This window comes from Cimex lectularius, unplaced genomic scaffold (assembly GCF_000648675.2).
Source record: "Cimex lectularius strain Harlan isolate CLEC.00 unplaced genomic scaffold, Clec_2.1 scaffold160, whole genome shotgun sequence".
Taxonomy (NCBI): Eukaryota; Metazoa; Arthropoda; class Insecta; order Hemiptera; family Cimicidae; genus Cimex; species Cimex lectularius.
Window position 1 is genome coordinate 1,359,161 of NW_019392776.1, and position 19,673 is coordinate 1,378,833.

At 34.4% G+C, this 19,673-nt stretch overlaps 2 protein-coding genes across 3 annotated transcripts; one reads left to right on the plus strand and one right to left on the minus strand.

Annotated features, from left to right (window-relative positions):
• Window positions 1–638: 638 nt before the first annotated feature.
• Window positions 639–11,265, plus strand: LOC106672731 (adapter molecule Crk). 2 transcript variants are annotated; one of them, XM_014404394.2, is made up of 9 exons: window positions 639–890; window positions 5,100–5,238; window positions 6,103–6,240; window positions 8,430–8,543; window positions 8,662–8,784; window positions 8,892–9,096; window positions 9,166–9,294; window positions 9,361–9,462; window positions 10,950–11,265. In XM_014404394.2, the coding sequence occupies exons 4-9, from the start codon at window positions 8,509–8,511 to the stop codon at window positions 11,145–11,147; spliced, it is 792 nt and encodes a 263-aa protein (XP_014259880.1). In that variant the 5' UTR covers window positions 639–890; window positions 5,100–5,238; window positions 6,103–6,240; window positions 8,430–8,508; the 3' UTR covers window positions 11,148–11,265. The 2 variants fall into 2 exon arrangements, with proteins under 2 accessions (XP_014259880.1, XP_014259872.1); XM_014404386.2 differs by lacking the exon at window positions 5,100–5,238.
• An 863-nt stretch (window positions 11,266–12,128) lies between these two features.
• Window positions 12,129–19,630, minus strand: LOC106672632 (GRIP and coiled-coil domain-containing protein 2-like). Its single transcript, XM_014404213.2, has 9 exons — window positions 19,453–19,630; window positions 18,075–18,239; window positions 15,426–15,581; window positions 15,171–15,359; window positions 14,903–15,109; window positions 14,738–14,833; window positions 12,514–12,629; window positions 12,300–12,457; window positions 12,129–12,243 (listed from the first exon to the last, which is right to left on the minus strand). The coding sequence occupies exons 1-9, from the start codon at window positions 19,528–19,530 to the stop codon at window positions 12,218–12,220; spliced, it is 1,191 nt and encodes a 396-aa protein (XP_014259699.1). The 5' UTR covers window positions 19,531–19,630; the 3' UTR covers window positions 12,129–12,217.
• Between the last annotated feature and the right edge of the window lie 43 nt (window positions 19,631–19,673).

Below are 19,673 nucleotides of genomic sequence, written 5' to 3' on the forward strand. Positions count from 1 at the left end.
CTTAGATATTTTTGGGTGACTTTTATTCAAGTCGGTGTATGTAGGTATATAATATTGTCGAATACTTTCAAAGTTTGTGTTAAAATAAGATGATTCGTGTTTGGCTAGATTGGTGAAAGCGTATGTGAAAGGTGATTCTTTCTTTTTTTGTCCAGTATTTTTACGTCAGTACTTTACACGTCAAGAGGGCAATGCTGTAGTACAGTTGTGTCTCGCCATAAGTGACAGTACAAAATGACCTGTTAACACTTTTCTTCTATGGTCAAGCGGAGGTGCGTTTGCCTAAACTAGAAAAATGTCAATTGGTGTTTATCGGAGTGCTCCAACGCTCACTCTTAGGCATTTGTACTGTATCTTATCTAATTTTTGCAAAATAGTTTTGCCTGCTTGACCATAGTACTGTGCTCCAAAGTCAAAATTTGAATGTGCATGGTATTGAGCGCCCCCCCCCCTATTGAAAATTATTGGTAATCTTTAATTTTTTTTTCTTATAAAAATTATGCCAAGGTAGAAAATTTAGAAAATATTTAAAAGCCAAAAAATATGTAATGGTAAAAATGGTTAATAGATTGTTTTAATAAGTGATTTAGGTTGATTTTGTTCGTGTAACTGACATTGGACATTGGACAACACTGTCCGTTTACAATAGCTCGTACGGTTAACCCAGAAATTTGCGATCGCGTATTATTAAATGCGCTTCTCCTAGGGTCGAAAACGGCCGATTGATGTTCGAGCACGACTCGTTTCGGTTTTGCCCTCGGGAATATTTTTGTTTCTAAGAAAAAATATTCTAAGGAAAATCCGATCCGCCCTCGAACCGTGTTCGAATTAAAAGCAATCCCAACTCTCCGGGGATCAATCAACGCCTGTACGTTTAAAAACCATCCTCGGTGAGTACAAAGGTCAATTATTATTCAAAAAACCCTTTTCTCATAGATTGACATGAAAATTTCATCATCCTCGGCTTGCACGATGTTTTTCAGCCGAGGCTTTCGTTTTTATCGATCTTCTCATTTTGGCTCGTTTCACCCTGCACAAAGTCCCAGTTTTCCTTTTTGAAATCCTATTCTCACTTCTGCTCGTTTTTCGGTTCATTTTCGATTTATTCTCCCCCACTTTACACGCTTGAGTTTAGTGTAAATTGACCCGACCTTTCTTTTAAATTTCGGCCCCATTTTAAATCAGAAAACTTCCGTGCTGGTTTTTGAAAGAAAAAAATCCGAAAACTGTGCTGGAGATGGGAAAATTGAGAACGAGACCGACTCAGCTTTGGACCTGAACTTTTATTTTAAAATGGCCTTGTCAGAAATAAAGTCCACCTCCTATCCAACAATCCTTTATAATCTGTTCAAAGAATCGTTACTTTACTGTCACGATTCTCTCTTGAATAAAATATTTCAAAAATCGGTTCTTTTGGAAAGATATCTGGGGACAAATCGGTTAAAAAGCGGTGACATTGAGTGGTTTATTTCATATCAAGATCTTTAAGCTAATTGAAAATTTGAAGAACCGCTAGGTAATATACTGACATTTTTCCATTATTTAAAAATCAGAATGGACAGATCTACATTGTATAAAGGTCTCATATTCTACTTGGAACGAGGCAATAGCTTAGTATATAAAATTACTTTTAAACGCAGTGATCAAGTGGTTTATTTCATAACACCTCTTATCAAACCAATGAATGAAAACTGATCAATTTGAAAAACCTAACAATCATCAAGACAGAGAACCTCAGGTTGTCATGTACCATCCGGACAAATCAGCTCCGATGACATTGATCCGTTTCTTAAATAACAGAAAGGACATAACCCATCCGAAGGCCTTATTCTATGTTAACATGACAAAAATGCCCTTGCTTAACTATTTTTCTACAAAACTACTTCTAACAACAGTGATTGTGATCGAGTGGTTTATATCATAACATCTCTTATCAAGCCAATGGATCAAAAGGGATAGATTTGAAGAACCACTAGTTAAAATAATCAACACTGACCCTAAGGTCGTCATGTTTCATCCAGACACCTCAGCTCCAATAATATTGATCCATTTCTTAAAAGTCAGAAAGGACGGAACTCCACTGTTTGAAGGACTCATATTCTACTTGGAACAAGGCAAAACCTTGCTTGCCTTTTTTGCTATAAAATTACTTCTAAAAGCAGTGATCGAGTGGTATATTTCATAACATCTCTTATCAAGCCAATGATTGAAAAGTGATCAGTTTGAAGAACATGGCAATGATCAAGACAGAGAACCTAAGGTCATCATGTTCCACTCATTTATTAAGTAAGAGAAAGGACAGAACTACACTGTTTGAAGGATTCATATTCTACTTGGAACAAGGCAAAACCTTGCTTGCCTTTTTTTGCTATAAAATTACTTCTAAAAGCAGTGATCGAGTGGTATATTTCATAACATCTCTTATCAAGACAGAGAACCTAAGGTCATCATGTTCCACTCATTTATTAAAAAGGACAGAACCACACTTACCTTACTTGTACAAGGTCAAATTTTTCTTAATGAACTGCTTCTAATTAAACAACTTATATTATTATATAGCTGCAAAGAAACATCCATCTAATTTAGGCCAAATAATTTTTTTTTACCATAGGCTTAATTAATCAGTATTTCAGTTATTCAGTTTTTGTACTATAACACCAAACTCAATTACATATGTATATATTATATATATATTTTATGGCCGAAAATATATGAAAAATCCTTTACTCCAGTTTATATGAATTTTCTAAGAACAACAAATCCCATCAAATTTACTAATTTTCTCATTAAAAGTGATCTTTCCTCCGTGATGAATTGTTATCTAGTCTATTATTTTTGTAGCCTTATCTAAAGGTGTTTATGAGTATGATTGGGACCGCAAGAATATAAATTTAGCTTTTAACGAGTTTTACAAAGCATTCGATTTTTTAAATTTTTTATTACCAGATAGTCCAAGGATAAATTCTCACACATTTTTCTAGACGGTTCTCTTTTCTTAAAAGTTTAACAATCTCATAACACGTTTTCCATCCATCTAGATCTACAACCAATTTAATCTTATTTCAGGATTATTATTATATAGTCCTTAGCTGCTCATGTACCAAAAGATCTGCACATCATTAATTATTTTGCAGTTGTATACCAAATATACCTATATACATTCAAAGACAATAAATAAATAAATAAACTAATAGTTACTTAAAACATATATCAAGTGAATTAATTGATTTTTTAAATGAAGAAACAATAAAGTTGAGTATGCCATGCTCCACAATCCACGATGGTCTACAGTGGTTTAGGTCCTCCGGAAGTCTCGATCAAAAAGAAGGTAGTGATCGACTACATTGTACAACATCTAGAGACGATCGTTTTATCATACCAACATTTAACGGCTTCCAGGAGAGGTAGTTAACTCCAAACAGTCTGTAATGTAAGGGTGAGTTTTAAAATAGTCATCAGAAGGCTTCATGAGCATAGCCTAAAAAGACATCCTGCATCAGGTTCTCAACTACTGAAGAGAAAGGCGATTATTCGCAAATCAGCATCTCGCTTTGACATTTAAACAATGGGGGAGGGGTCTCTTAATAGATGAGTGCCGGTTGTGCCAATCAGATGACTGGGACCCTGTGTGGAAAAGACATAGAAAACGCTTTGCTTCATGTGCCACTCGTGAGTCACAGTCTTTTAAAAGACAGCTAGTTAAGGTATGGGTTGGAATCAACATTCACGCCCGAATCAAACTGGTTATCACACAGAATGGATCTTTGACTGCACTAAGGTATATTGAGGGTTCTTCTGGAAGCTGTGGTCCCATTTGCTCCATTTATTAGGAACAGATTCATATTAATGCATGATAATAATGCTCAACCTCATGTAGCTCGAGTGGTCACCAATTACTTGTAGGATAGGAATGACCACAATGTTCTTTAGAACACTTATGGGATATGATAAAGAGATGGGTTAGACATGGTTTGATGCCTCCGAGCTTTGAACAGTTTCAAATCGTACTTGTTAAAGAATTCTGTTTTACAAGACACAAATTGTACTTGTTAAAGAATTCTGTTTTACAAGACAAAATCCAATCGCTTATTTACTCGATGCCTAGGAAACTTAAGGCCTTCCATGAGGCCAGAAGAGGATACATGTTGCTAAGAGCAAAACTAAGTAATAAATTGTTTGTTAAATTTTAATCTATCTCTAAATGATTTTCCAGTGTTTTGGTTAATTTTCTTTCATATGTCATGGTTAAATAATTTTGATTAAAACTTAAATTAAACTGAATTTCTGGTCTCTTTACATTAAAATAAATGTGTGGTGGTTAGTGACCGTTAATTGATAATTATTCAGAAATCGTGAGATGCGGTCTGGTCATGATTTCTGAATAATTAAAATAAATGTATTGTGAATAATATAGCTATAAGCTTGCTAGTAACCCAAAAATTACTAACAGACCCAATGCTGGTTCAGCATAAAAAATACATTTTTGTTTTTTGTATTTGAGTGTATTTCTGGCGAAAAAAATCCCAAGGTTCGATCTCAACCTTACACTTTACAAATAAAAATTATTTAATGGGATTTTCACATTGTGTTTGGTCCACACGTATAATTTTGTAATATTGCAAGAAAAAATGTCATTATCATCGTTTAAAGTTTCTTAGATTAGTATCAATCGGACAATGCCTGATTCCTTGATTTTCTCTTTCGAAAGCTAATATATCAAATCGGTTAGTAAGTGTAAAGATTTGTTTCTCAATGATGCATTTTTCAACCAATTTATGGACTCAAAAAGGCAGAAACAAGCCTGTGCAGATATTGCTAGTAAGAAAAAAAAAATATAGGAACATGTCCTGTTTGTGCAAAGACACCTAAGAGAAGAAATGCCAAGAACAAAGCCAAATGGACTTACTTTCAGAGTGCAATGAATTTATAAAACCTCTGGATTTTTAGCGTACACCACTAATTAGGAATTTCCTATTCTTACAGTTGTATAGTAAAAATTGAAAACCATTAAACTATTTTGTAATTGTTAACAATATTATTTGGAAAGAAGAAAAAAAAATGAAATCTTTAATTTTCAAATTTTGTTTCTGTCATTACAGATAATTTTACGCACAGAATTTATAGATTTGGTAAATGTCTGATAAATTCAAAAATGAATCTGGCACTACGAAACACAGTGCCAGACCAACCGATATACAAAGGACAATGGCGTAGCTGAATTTGTTTATTTAACTAAAGGTAAATCCTAATAAATATGAAAAGGTTCACTTAAAAAAATAATAAAATTAAAAAATTAAAAAAATTGGCTGACCACACGGATTGTTGTGAATTTGTCTATTTGAAATTGTTTCAAGGAGACTTTAGATAATAGTTTTATTTGAATTCCAATTATGCAAGATAACAATGTTGCGGATAAAGTTTAATTTCAATAACGTAGGTATGGCAATGTAATTTTGAATTTTTTGTCTGAAAATAAGGTATTTTTTATATTTTAATTCTACGATCGTGTATTAATGAGAGCTTAGGAAAGATTAAAATTTTGACCAAATATTCACAAGTACTAATTCGTTTCGTATGTCGATCGTGAATCTTTTGGTTTTTAAAGTTTGAGATGTAAATTTGATTAGGAAACTAGGCAGTTTTGGAATGTTATGTAATGTTGATTACATCATCTTACATTATGGAATTTTCGTTCAAAAAGAAATTTCCCGATGTAGAACTAAACACTCTTTATTACACATCATTATGACAGTTTGATCATAAAATTTTTCTACAGGTTTAAAAAAAAAAGTAAAGCATTAGTTCACAAACATCCATCTACATATGTACTTTTTTTACAATTTATTTATATTGCATGGGTACATTTGAATGGAATGGATTGCATTTTAACAATTAGTTTTTCTTTATACAACAAATTCAAAAGAACATAACCATGCTACTTTGGATCAATAATAATTTAAATATTACATAGAATTGTATAGAATGTTACTAAATTCCTGTATAACAGAATAATTTAATAATTAAAAATAAATAAGATTAATTTAATTGATTAATATACATTTATAAATATTATTTCTAATCAATATTTTATTTTTGTCATAGAATCTCGTGAGCTGTTCCTAAGATAATCATTTGTAAATTATCCATCTAGAAACTGGAGATATAATTCATGGAGGAGGAGTTTCAACGATTTAGAGAATGGACCGTTCTCTAGTAAGCCTACAGCTTTGGAAAACCTCTGTAAGTTAAATAATATTTAAGTTGTTGGTAATTTTTTCTATGTGAGATTGGAATGTGTCTTGACAACCAATCCAGGCTGGTGCCCTACAAGGGAGCATTTTTGGTCCCACCCTATATACCATTTATACTTTGTATAGTATAGATACATCCCAACACTATATACTTACGTGGACAACTTATAGGACCTAAATCAGACATGACAGTGAATAACCAACTGTACAAAACATTAATTCGACCTATTTGGACATATGGAGTGGAACTGTATCAAGCCATCTAACATCCAACGAAGTCAAGCATTCCAATCAAAAGTAATCAATCCCAATTCTAATCAAAATCAGAAAAATCATCCAAGCTTATTACTACGTCTCCAACCTTACTATCTACAACAACAGTAATTGAATCATTTCTGCTTAATTAAGTTTCACGTCAAACTTTGAACCGATCCTAAACCTACTTCTCAAGCCCTTTCTACTACCTCTCATCCCGAGAACCATCCGTGTCATCAAACAATGATGGCCCCGAGACCTCTCCCTTAATCCGATGACATATACAGAGAGTGGGAATGTTGGCTGGCTTCTTTTAACGTGTGTCTTCCAGGTGCTGTACTAGCCGTAGTGTTAGTGTTTTGCACAGGATTTTATAGCATTAGAAACAATACTATAAAATCAATGTAACAATGTAATGTGTGTAATTCATGTACAAGATACAAATAAATAGTGAAAACAAATTTTTTTGGTGGTTGTTGGATTTTTTGGTTGTTAGGATCCACTATGTTGAAGCAGGTGTAATGTAAGGCACCATCCTTGGTACAATTCTCTATTCAGTGTACACGTAGACAAATCTGAAAAACCAGACTACGTAGTGGTATTCAGGAACCTCCAGGACCATTCTTGTTTAAATGAACAGTTCAAGAAAGAAGGAGGATCAGACTCAACCTAAATAACCTTCACCCTTCTATTACAATTTTATTTCTCTTCCAGCAACCACCTATTTGGGACTTTTTTAAGGCTTGCTTTGATTCATATAGCCAGTGTCCCGTGTTGCCAGCAACACCACCCGCACAATTCACGTGAGCCGAAGCCACCCTTGAAAAGAGACCTAGAAGCAATATATATTTATGCTTTTTTAAACCTTTGGGAACTCCGTCTTCTCTTGCGAATGTGTTGGGAGGATGTGGACTTTTTGACAGTGCTGTAAAACGATGTAAGTAGTTCCACATCTTCAAAATTTGCCCTGAGTGCTCCACTCCTCTACCCGACGATCAGCTGGCCTCCCAAGCATCGAATTTTGTTTAAATAGTACCAATCTATTTAGGTACTCCGTTACCTTGCAATAAGGAGTCTATATACACCACCACTTCCTATGCCCACAAGGTCTCATAACTAAAAGGTTTAATCATTTCCCTCTGCTGGGGAATCCAGTTTAATAGGCTCTTCCTTTATGTCTTGTATTCAGGACAGATAAAGATAATGTGGAGCAATTAGGCGATGGCCTAAGACTAATTCGGTGGAAGTAAGATCCACAAATACTGTAATTTGTTCTTAAGCATGTTTGAGGCTGAAAAAATTGTTTGCTACCGTACTCTGTAGAAAACCATGGAACCATATTTATTTCCAAGAACATTGATTGATAGAACCTGCTGAACCACTGTTGTACCAAATGCCATGGTCTTTTACTCATTTATTATTCAAGTAACATTTTGTGTCAGGTTTTGGCAATTTGATGTCAATGAAATCCTAAAATGATAAGCCAAAGTTGAAAACAGATCTAATAGTAGAACTTTACATCGACAAAAGACTGTAACATACATATAATCTAAACTTTCACTACACTTCATCTCATCTACATCATTACCTCAACCAATCTGAATGGAATTGATCTGTTGGATTCAATCAAGCAATTCAACCTCCAAATAATCCGCTCTAGTCTAAAATCTTTCGAACCAACCAAGCTCCCTACTTTGTACCCAACTTATACAGACCTTCCAATTCCATTTGTCCTCAAACTACAATAAGTTGATACAGATGCCTCTAGAAAACACTTGAAACTCATCCCAACACCTTTTATCACAAATCATTCCCGACATCTTCTTAAGGTGCCTGTATGATGCCTGGTGTTTAATCGATGGAAACGTCCCTATTTACTGTTCTTAAGGAAGATTGTTCAATTTATTTTTTCTTTACTTACAGACATGCAGCTGAAGAAGCTGCACAACAAACTTCAACCTCATGCATGCATTTAAGAGTTATCTAGCTTTACATATAGACAATGGCTACGTCATTTGACCCTTATGACAAAAATAGGTGGGTATATTACTGTTTTATACATAAAAATATAATAATATGAAAGTAAATCATTACAAAAAGTATTTTCTTGGATTTGTTTACTTTTTGAAAAAATTGTTTTATTTAATTTTTTCAGCTGGTATTTTGGTTCTATGTCAAGGCAAGATGCAACGGAACTGCTCATGGGAGAAAAAGAAGGTGGTGTTTTTTTAGTTAGAGACAGCATTTCAATTGCAGGAGATTTCGTACTTTGTGTCAGGTTCGCAATTTTGTAAAATATTTTGTAGTGTGGTTGTCATTACTCTAATGATTTGCAACATTTGTTTGCCCATTGTCTGTGTATTTACATATTTTTGTGTGCTTTAGAGAAGACAGCAAAGTCAGCCACTATATAATTAATAAAATTCAGCAAAATGATCAAGTGAAATATAGAATAGGCGATCAAATGTTCAACGATTTGCCTGGTTTATTATCATTTTACAAATTACACTACTTAGATACGACTCCATTGATTCGTCCTGCCCCTAGGAGGGCTGAAAAGGTTATAGCGAAATATGATTTCAAAGGAAGCGTGAGTTTATTTTAGTTTTTCTTCAATTGTTGCTTACTTTAAATACTAATCTTCCATTGGTAATTTTAGGATCAAGATGATTTGCCATTTAGAAAAGGTGAAGTGTTGACCATTGTGTCAAAAGACGAAGAGCACTGGTGGACAGCGAAAAATTCCTTGGGTCATGTCGGGTCCATACCAGTGCCATATGTGCAAAAGGTATTTAGTTTTTATTTAAAGGTCCTAATTTTTTTCTTTTCTTTATGCGAATTAATATCGTTCCAGTATGATGGCCAAGAAGGAGCATCTGATTCTACAGTAAATTTAGTTGAAACACATTCTCCAAGCGGAAGCCATTCGGAACCAGTAAGAAGGCCGAATGTACAGGTAGCCATTTAAATATTTCCATAAAAAGTTCTGTTAGGTTTCAGGCATTTCTTTTATTAACCTAACTCATTTCTAACATAATCTAACTTGTCCTTAACCCTAACCCATACCTCTAACCTTTACATAACTTAAAATAACATCCCTAATCCTAATCCTTACCTAATATCCATAATCTTAACCCTTACCTAACCTAACCTAACACCCCTAATATTAACCCGAACACAAGTTGTCCCTAACTCTTAACTAACATAATCTAACTCGTCCCTAATCTGTACCTAACCTAATTAGTTCCTAACCTAACTCATCCCTAACCCTTACCTCACCTATTCTAACCCGTACATAACCTAACCTAACTCTTCCCTAACCCTTATCTAACATAACCTAACTTGTCTCCCTTTACCTAACCTAATTCATCCCCAACCATTATCTAATAACCTAACATCCCTAACCATAATCTCAACCCTTACCTAACCCAACTTGTCTCTAACCATAAACCACCCTAATTTTAACCCTAACCCTTCCCTTACTTAACCCAACTCGCCCCTAACCTAACCTTTAACACAACCAAACTTGTCCCTAATCCCTAACCTAGCCTATCTTGTCCCTAACCCTTATTCTCACCATACTTCTTCCTAATCCTACATATCTTACCATAACTTGTCCCTGGCCCTACATAATGTAACCATTTCTAAATTAATCTTGGTTTTGCTTTAAAAAAAATATCAAAGCATGGCTAATGTTCATCTGCTTCACATTTTCATGTTTCCTCTGCTTAACAAAAGAAAAAGTGGTAAAGTCGTATATTTTTTTAACCAAACTTAACTCATCCTTAATCATAACCTAACTTATTCCTAACCCTACATAACTTAACCTTTTCTAAGTTAACCTAGGCCAACCCAAGTGAACTCCTTGGTAATAAGAAAATGAACATACAAAAAATTTGTGTATCTAGCCCAAACATTTTTCCATGTTTAAAATAAGTTGTTTTATAAATGTATGAAGGGTTTCACTGTTGGTTTAATAAATATTCAATGTAAGCTCCTGAAGGAATGGGACTTCAGCTCCCTCTTTTCCTTTCATTTTGTTATAATTCGCTAATCTCATCACTTTGCTAGCCAATGGCATCTGGCCTTTATGTTAACATTGCTAATGTTCATGTGCTTTGAACTCCCATATTTTGTCCCCTTCACGAAAAATCTTGTAGATGTAACTTAACCCTTACCTTAACTTATCTGCAACCCTAACCCAATCTAACTCTTTCGTAACATTAATCACTACATAACTTAGCCCAACCCAAGCTTACTCCCCAGCCTAAAAACATATTCATGTTAAAATAAATTGAATGTTACAATGTTTTTTTTTTTAAATAAATATTCAGGGTAGGCTACTGTAGGATTACACTTTGTTTGGTGTAAATTAAAGAAAATTTCAATGGATTTGATACTAGTATTAACATTGTAACCACGATTTTACATTTTTGTTTTCAGAGGAAATTACCAGCGCTTGCTAAAGTGAAACAAGCACGGGTGCCTAATGCTTATGATAAAACTGCACTCAAACTTGAAGTGGGAGAAGTGATTACGGTAACAAAAATGAATATCAACGGCCAGTGGGAAGGAGAATTGAGAGGAAAAGTCGGCCACTTTCCTTTTACCCACGTCGAGTTTGTAGATGCTGAAATTTAAAACTTCTAGATCTAGTGATATAGTACAAACAACTGATTTTTCCATCTTTGAAGGAGATCACAACACATTCAACGAAAGCGGCGATGGACTGAGTAGTCAGTTGGTAAAAAAAGAAAAGCTGCACGGCTCATTGCACTATTTTCTGAAGCACGATGCACATTATATAATTATTTCACATGTTCTCAAGTTTTTTGTTGAAGTAATGTTAATACAATAAATGCTCATAAATATTTTTTTTTAATAACAAAAAACTTGTTTTAGAAAGAAGAGTAGTTTGAATCTCAAAATATTTGTTCGTGTTTAATTTTAAATCGGGTTGTGATCTCCTTTTTATTATATTTATATATCCAACCTAAATATTCACTGAATGTCCCGCTTAAAATTTGCAATAATTTTCTGATTGTTAGTTGTAAATTAAATGTTGTGGGGTGAAAATTTAATCTTTAAGGATTATCAATGAGGTTGTGATTTTTGAAAAAAAAAAAGAAGCGTATTTTTTTCTGTAAATAATTTTTTAAATATGCTTGCATATGTTTTTCTTATTTAGGTTATACAGAATTTGTACTTTTAAAAAACAATGTAAAATATTTGTTCATAAATTTTATTTCATTTTTTAGATTATAACGTAACTATAAATTATTAAATAAAAACATTTTCAGAAATACAAGTTTTCCCTTTTTTTTAATTCTCCTATTTCATGAAATTTAAATGTGTTAATAGACAAAAACTTGTGAATTTTTTTTCTATACAAAAAAAAATCCTACGTGATATGCGTGTGTGCTGAAGCACAGATCACTTCAAACATAAATATTTTGTATGTTTATGTGATTATATATTAATTGGAATGAAAGTATTTATTAGCTAGAATAGAGAGCTTCTGTTACCTGGGGCAGCATGAATTCTACCGTATTTTTAAATGTGTAAGGAGGTTGGAAGAGAAAACGACACTGTCATACAACTACAGTTAAGGACATATAAATGTTCAAATTAGCAAACAATATTTTATTTATACAAAATAACTGTAACAATATATAACAATTAGATAGTTAATTTTAGGAAGCTGACACAAGTTAGTTCATACCGTGCTTTTCTTGTGCTAAAAATATTATTTATACAAAAATACATTGTTAATTAATAACTAATCAGTTTTACCTAATTTAAGCTGAACTTCTTCTTTCTGTTTTAAAAGGTTTGCATGTTCTTTTTTTATTTCGTTTTGTTTTTGTAATGCATCGAAGTGTCTGCTTTGAATTTCCGTAAGTTTCCTTTTGTGACTATGCAATCTTTCTTCCGACAGTTTAGCATCTGACCTGATTTCAAAAACAATAAATAGGAGGTATAGGAGGAAAAATTTATATTTATTTACTTGTATTTTTCAAGCAAGCTCGGCAACCAGCTGTAATTGCCATCTTTCTCAGAGACCATCACCGTCTTTTTACTCTCCGGCCGGTCTTTCAACGAAGAACAGATTATTTTTAAATCCTACCGAAAAAAATATAAATTATTAGACACAACTTCAGTTGGCAATTTTCATACCAACTAAAGGGAAACTGTACGTGGGATTACTGATTTAAAAAACAATCTAAGATACTAGATTGAAAAATGGTGGGCACATATCTGAGCGTTCTTTTCTTCAGGGCCTAGGAGCTGAGAAAAATTTATGTAATTTACATTTTTAAATATGAAAATATACTTTTGCCCTGCATATATTTCAAATTTATTATATAAGTTGATTTGTGTTTTACCTAAGATAATAAAATAATAAGCAGTATTTTATTAAATAAGATTAAATATATCAAAAATTACAATTTTTTTTTTTTTTAAAGCAATAAAACAATTCGGATTCATTTTAAACACTGTTTAAAACTTAATTTTTGTTCTTTCTTTCTTTATTTTTAGTGTATTTCAACTATGAAGTTATACGATCATTTATCCTGTTCTAATATACACATTTTTCCATATGTGAAATTTATAAGGTCCTGTCAAGTTTCCTATAGAACCAATCATCAAAGTTATTGCAAGTTTTGAAACAAAAATCAAGGTTTTAAGTGAAAAATTTGAAAAACAAAATTCAGCTTTCAATTTTAACAAAATTTTTGTGCCAAGAGCTTTTTTGGAACAGAAAACAAATATAAACTTCTTTTTTTTTAAATCTACTTTACTACATTCCTTGGTTTCTAATTTGCTGCCAGCATGTTGATTCCTTTCAAAGAGGGTTAAATTGTTTTTACAAAGCAACAAAAAGTTAATTTCATTACTTGCACTCCTAAAAACCCCTGAATACAAAATTTTGTTAAAATCAATAATTAATTGTTTCTCTCAAATTTTTCACCTACCAGGCTCAGTTTAGTGACTGGGAGTTTTGTGGCCCTGAAATGGGCCGGTGTTGTTTCGTAGTGTCGAGACGATGAATTGAGGCTGAGACCGTGTGCATGGTGCCATTGGTGGTGGTCTGTGACTGAGTAATCCGTTGGATGAAGTCCATGGGCCGTGAACTGGTTGACTCCAGAGAGGCCGAAGGTACTCGAATGCAGCAATTAGCCGAGAGCAGCAGTTGGCGTTTGTAGCCAGGTCGGCTGTGTTTAGAAGGCGAGAATCAGGCTAATGGTGCGAGTACTCTTGCTGTCATCGATGGTGTTCCGTTAGTGATGAGTGAGACCTCATTGTGTCAACGAGTCTGTTGCCATTGTTGATTAGTGATGGGCGAGATCTCGTCAGGTTGATGAGTGTTTCAGTGGGGCAGTGCCTCTGCTTATTCGGTAGGGCTCTTCTCTAATTGGCTGCATTTTTTTGCATGCAATTTTTTAAGTGAAACGCTGTATGGTGTGTACACCAGTGAGAAAAAAATTGCCCTTGTCAAACCCAACACACAAAAAAAAATTTTTTCCCCCCTGTTTGCTATAAAAATTAACTAATTATTCAGAAATCGTGAGATGCGGTCTGGTGTGATGTAGGTTTCAGAAAAACATTTTCTTTATCGTGCCAACGTTTCGATCTTTATTGAGATCATCTTCAGGGCTCAAAGTGTTTGTCTTCTGTGTAATTGTGCCATTCTTGCGTGTCGTGTTGAGAGTGCCCAACGTTGTCAAATGTTAGCACGATAAAGAAAATGTTTTTCTGAAACCTACATCACACCAGACCGCATCTCACGATTTCTGAATAATTATCGATTAACAGTCACTAATCACCACACATAAAAATTAACATTTAAGGGCTTAAAGTGTGCTTAAATTGAACCCAAATTGTTTTATTCTAAAGCCATTTTTTTGCCTACTTCACTAGAAGTGACTTTCGTTGTAACTTTTTATGGAACTAATATATACGAAAAAAATCAACTGTTACATAAAAAACCTAAAGTACATGGACAACAAAAGAATTTAAATAATAATAATGCACATATAATATGCCTTTTTTGTTTTTTTTATCGACTCCAAGGGCCAAATGCTAAGAACGATCAGAAAATGTCTTAATATTTTTGATCTAGTATCATAGGAAAAAGTGAACGAGTGATCCCACATCCATAACAATGTAATTAAATGAATTCTGACCACCAATTTAAATGTCTATGCTAAAATATAAATCATAATTACTTTTATTCGTTGTACAGAAGTATTATTTATTTCGTTGTCGAAATGTTTCTGTTCGATGTCGTTATCGAGTAGTGATTGAAACATTGCATTGTCTTGCTGTAAAGACACATCAAATGGTAATTGATCGTTAATAAGAGATGTTTTTTATGCGAAGGAAATAATTACCATTAATCTATTTTTTTCACTTTCTTTTTGCAAACACACTGTTTTCATCTGTTCATACTTATTTGCTAATATTTTTAAATTGTTCAACAATTTCTGCCTTTTGCCTTCAACTTCATAAAACAAAGACGTACCGTCATCAAGGCGTGTGGGTCCCGATTTAAGAGTCGCCAATTCAGACAACATAATTGCATTTTGTTCTTGCTCTTCCTAAAACATTTAAAATAAATTATTATTATCCCCATGAAAATTTAAAATCGACTCAGGGAACCTCCAAGGCAAGCTTCGCCGTTTTCAATTTGTCTATGGTTTCAGCAGAGGACGCAGAAAGCTCAGATTGTTCGTTAGCCAGATATTTTAATGACAGAGCAATATTCTCCTTATCACTGGATACATCTAAGAGCTCGGAATCTAAATTTTTATATTTTTCTAGGGCACTTTTGATATATACATTTTCATCCTTTTAAAAATAAAAGTATTATTGGTAAATATAATAACAATGATAAAACTGACACTCTTGAATCACCTTTAGTTGTTTTAATGTGTCCAGTAATGCTTTATAATCAACGGGGTCTACTTGTTCAGACATTTTCTCCAAGTGGGCAATTTCTGATCTATGCTTTTGAGAGAGAGATTCATTTTTTTCTTGGTACGTTGAAACATCTTTCTTCAAATTTTCTATCTGTAATGAGAGAATTTCAAGAAGTACAAGCAGTCGACTAAATTATACTACACTGATGGAGAAATTTAACACACCACTCAATTTATTTAGTTTAAAATTAAATCACTTATCTTACCACATTAGGTATAGGTAATTCAAATAAACAGTAAATAATGCTTTGTTTACTTCCTTTATTTATTTTTGTACTGATTAATCACATTTGCACAAAAAGTAACATTACACCGTTCCATTCTGCAATGCCTAAATATCGTTTTCAGTTAATCTTTTTCTATGGCTCCAGTCAGAGGTGGAACTCGCCAGGGGACTGAATGTAAATCACTCTACAATAGGACCTTCGGAGAAACACAAGAAGGCCAGGACAGGGTGGTATACAGACCAGAGCGACGATAAATTCATCCGTCATCAAACTTTACGAAACCACAGCATTACAGGAAATGAGATAGGAAATCTGATAACGCGAGACCGAAATGCTTTGATTTCCTTCAGAAAGTAAGAAGGTTCAATGGAAATAACTTGAGGGCCTGGCATCCAGCACATGAACCTCTCCCATCACAGTTTAGAATCTGGCCAAGCTTCAATTGAATACCGGTGAATATTGAGCTGAATTGAACATTGGGAAAGTTCTCTTTACAGACGAGGTGAGAGTTGGCCTCAAATCTTCAGAGAGTGTAATTTTATATGAGATGCTCAAGAGAAAGGTATGTCTTATGTTGTGCGGTTCTCAGGTGGGTCATTGGTGTTCTGGGGTGGCATTTCCTTGGACGTCCACACCGAATTGATTGTTGTGCGAGAAATATCTCAAACTTTACAGAGGCACTTACAAGATATAATCGAAGAACACATGTAGAATGTCGGCGAGAGATTCTTGCTAATGCAAGATGATACTAGGCCACATTCAGCACTTTTTGTGGATGGTTATCTGAAGGAGTTTGGAATCGAGTGCTTGGTGTGGCCAGTTCAAAGCCCAGATTTGAACCCGATTGAACACATTTGGGACCAAATTAAGCGACGAGTACGACGGCGAAACCCAGGTCCTAACACCCTAGAAGAGTTGGAAACGGCTGTTCTTGATAAATTGAAAAAAAAAAAATTGCATGATTTTACCAGAAATCTTTTTGAAGGAATGCAAAGGCATTTAACCCGTATATGCCCAGTGTTGCAAAAACGCAACGTCCCATTTTCTAAAATAGAATTTTCTTTTTCTTTCCATTAAATGTTATTTCGGGTTCTATTTTTAGCTTTACCCTCCAACGAAATATGACTCATTTGCTTTTCCGTTTTATTGGCAACCCTCGTTTGTGTTGTGTATTCCAAATTGAACGTTCTTGAAGGAGAAATGTCTCAAGAAAAGTAAGTTTTTCTATTACAATATTACTTATTCTTTTACATGCAACGTTATTTTCGTTTTTCTTTATACTGTTGAAAATAACTGTGTGCAAAGGCTCATAGATATTCCGCAGCTCATAAAAAAATCCAGGTCCAACAACTGCAAATGATAAAGTCTTACAACCAAAACATGGGGGGGGGTATAGACAGGAAGGATCAAAACGTTGCCACTTACCGTACATCCATCAGGTCTAAAAAATGGCGGTGACCCATATTTCTCTGGACTGTAGATGTGGCTCTACAGAATGCCTGGTTGTTATACAGAGCTTCTCCAGGAAAGACATTAGATTTTTTGCAGTTCAAGAGAAGTGTTGCGAATGAACTGCTTGAAAGATTCGGAAATGCACCTAAATGAACAGGGTATTCGACATCAACTGTTATGAGCAGCATTTCGTCGGGGACCCGATTCGACAAAATTGGGCATTTCCTAGGGACGAAAGAAAAACGAACCCGATGGAGTATGTAAATCCACAACCATTAAACAATGTGTAAAATGCGGAATCGCATTGCACGAAAAATGTGTTCTTGAATTTCACCAAAACTAGACAATTGAAAAAAATTTGTAGTTACAAAAAAGAATGTTGTAAAAATATATATATAATTATAAGGTTATTATGATTCATGATGATTTTAATTTACCTATGTTTTCGAATATAATCCTAATTTCATACATATGTATAAGACAAAGGTAATAAGGAAAAATGACTCCTCAAGTGACTGGTGTTGCGTTTTTGCAACTAATTTGCATACTAAATGCCTAGCTATATAAAAAAAAAAAAAAAAAAAAAAACGGCATATACGGGTTAACAGACATGATTTTGCCCGAGGTGAAAATAATCGGTATTAAAGGGGACAAGAAAGTTTTTTGTTTTACATTTTTATTTGATTTTGAATTTTCTGTATATTTATTTATTTTTGTTTGCTCTTTACTCGATAACTTTTCTTTTTAAACATCTTATTTTTACAACCAAACCTAATTTTGGTATAGCATTAAAATTTAAGGCATTAATTTTGTCCATCAGCGTATAATACAACATGACAATAATACAATACAATATGACATTTACATAATTAGAAAAATGCATGCAAATATTTTGTTTTTATTACCCGTTCTTTTAATGAACACAACTGTTTGACTTCGTATTCCTTGATTTTAGCTTCTTGCTTGGCATGAATGGTATTCGTCTCCTTGCGCAAAATTTCAATTTCCTCTGAAAGCGATTTTATCAAACCCTTCGGTTTATTTATCTCATTTAGTTCATCTCTCAATTTCTATGTATATACAAAACAAAAAATCTATTAACATTTTAATGGAACTCAGCTCAACCAAAACAATTTCAGTAAAAAATGGTGTGTGAGAATGAATAGAATATACTTTCTTTTTTCAAATAAATTACATGATATAACAAAAAATTAAGTGTTTTACAGCATGGATTTTATTCCGTCTGTGGAAGGTATTTTTCCAAATAAGTAAATAAATTTAAAAAAAAATTAAAATTAAAAACAATAATAATAACAAAGAACTTGTGATTCTCTCTAGATTGCGAATACAGGACACATAAGGCAATAGGCTTTTAATACACAACAAACTTGTCCTTGATGTATGCGAAGTGGAGAACGTATCATTCTGCCTGAAAAACATATTTTGGTCGACTGTCGCACTTTTTAACCCTTTAGACAAAGGCTCAGCCTATCGAGTGATTTAAAGGAGTTACTGGGTGTTTCTCAAATTTATTGGAATTTATAATGAGATTTAGCCCTTTTCCCAAATTGTTATACCATTGAATATTTGTCTGGTAGTGTCTGAATGAGAGTTGTGCGTGCAAGATTTTTTTTTTCAGGAATTTTTGAGGCTGCCGGAGCTTAAAAATTAAATAGAAGAAAATACAAATTGCAGGGTGTGTCAACAACATTGACAGGGACATGTCCATCAGCCACAGTCAGGAGGACTCAGACAGCCACCATCGAGACAGTCGTTAGAAAAGGCAGTGGCAAGGACACGACGTTGACTGTCGAGTGTCTCGGAAGCAGCGGACAGGAGGGCGGACTCAATCAGCCACAGTCAGGAGGACTCAGACAGCCACCATCGAGACAGTCGTTAGAAAAGGCAGTGGCAAGGACACGACGTTGACTGTCGAGTGTCTCGGAAGCAGCGGACAGGAGGGCGGACTCAATCAGCCACAGTCAGGAGGACTCAGTCGCAGCAGCAACACTCACTCAACTCACAAACTCATTCCAGTCAAGTTCAGGACTCAGTCAAGCAGCCACACTTAGTCAGAGACATCGAATTAGTCGGCTGTCGAGGACCCAGGATGGTGCGGGAAGAGGATGTGGAAGCTGGTCGGGTAGGCCTCTTGTAAAAAAGCTCATCCCAGGGTTAAGAGTTGTGACTTACTTGTTTGACTTTTTGTTTATTACAATATTAAGACGGGCCAGTGTTGGATGTTTGGAACCTGCTTACACCCTAAAAACTGCTGTGACATACCTTGATGACGGTTTCGAGGGATTTGATATTTTCGACCACTTCCTCCATGGTTGACAGATCGGCTCGAAGCGAATCCATCTTCGCCCGGTACGTCCAACGGTTTTCCGACGAAAGCCGGCGGCCGGCAGGAAGGATTCAAGCCGAGTCGCGACCGCGCTCCTAGCGGCAACCAGTCCACTGCGATACGAATATTTCCTTTTTCTTTCGCTTTTCCCTTTCGC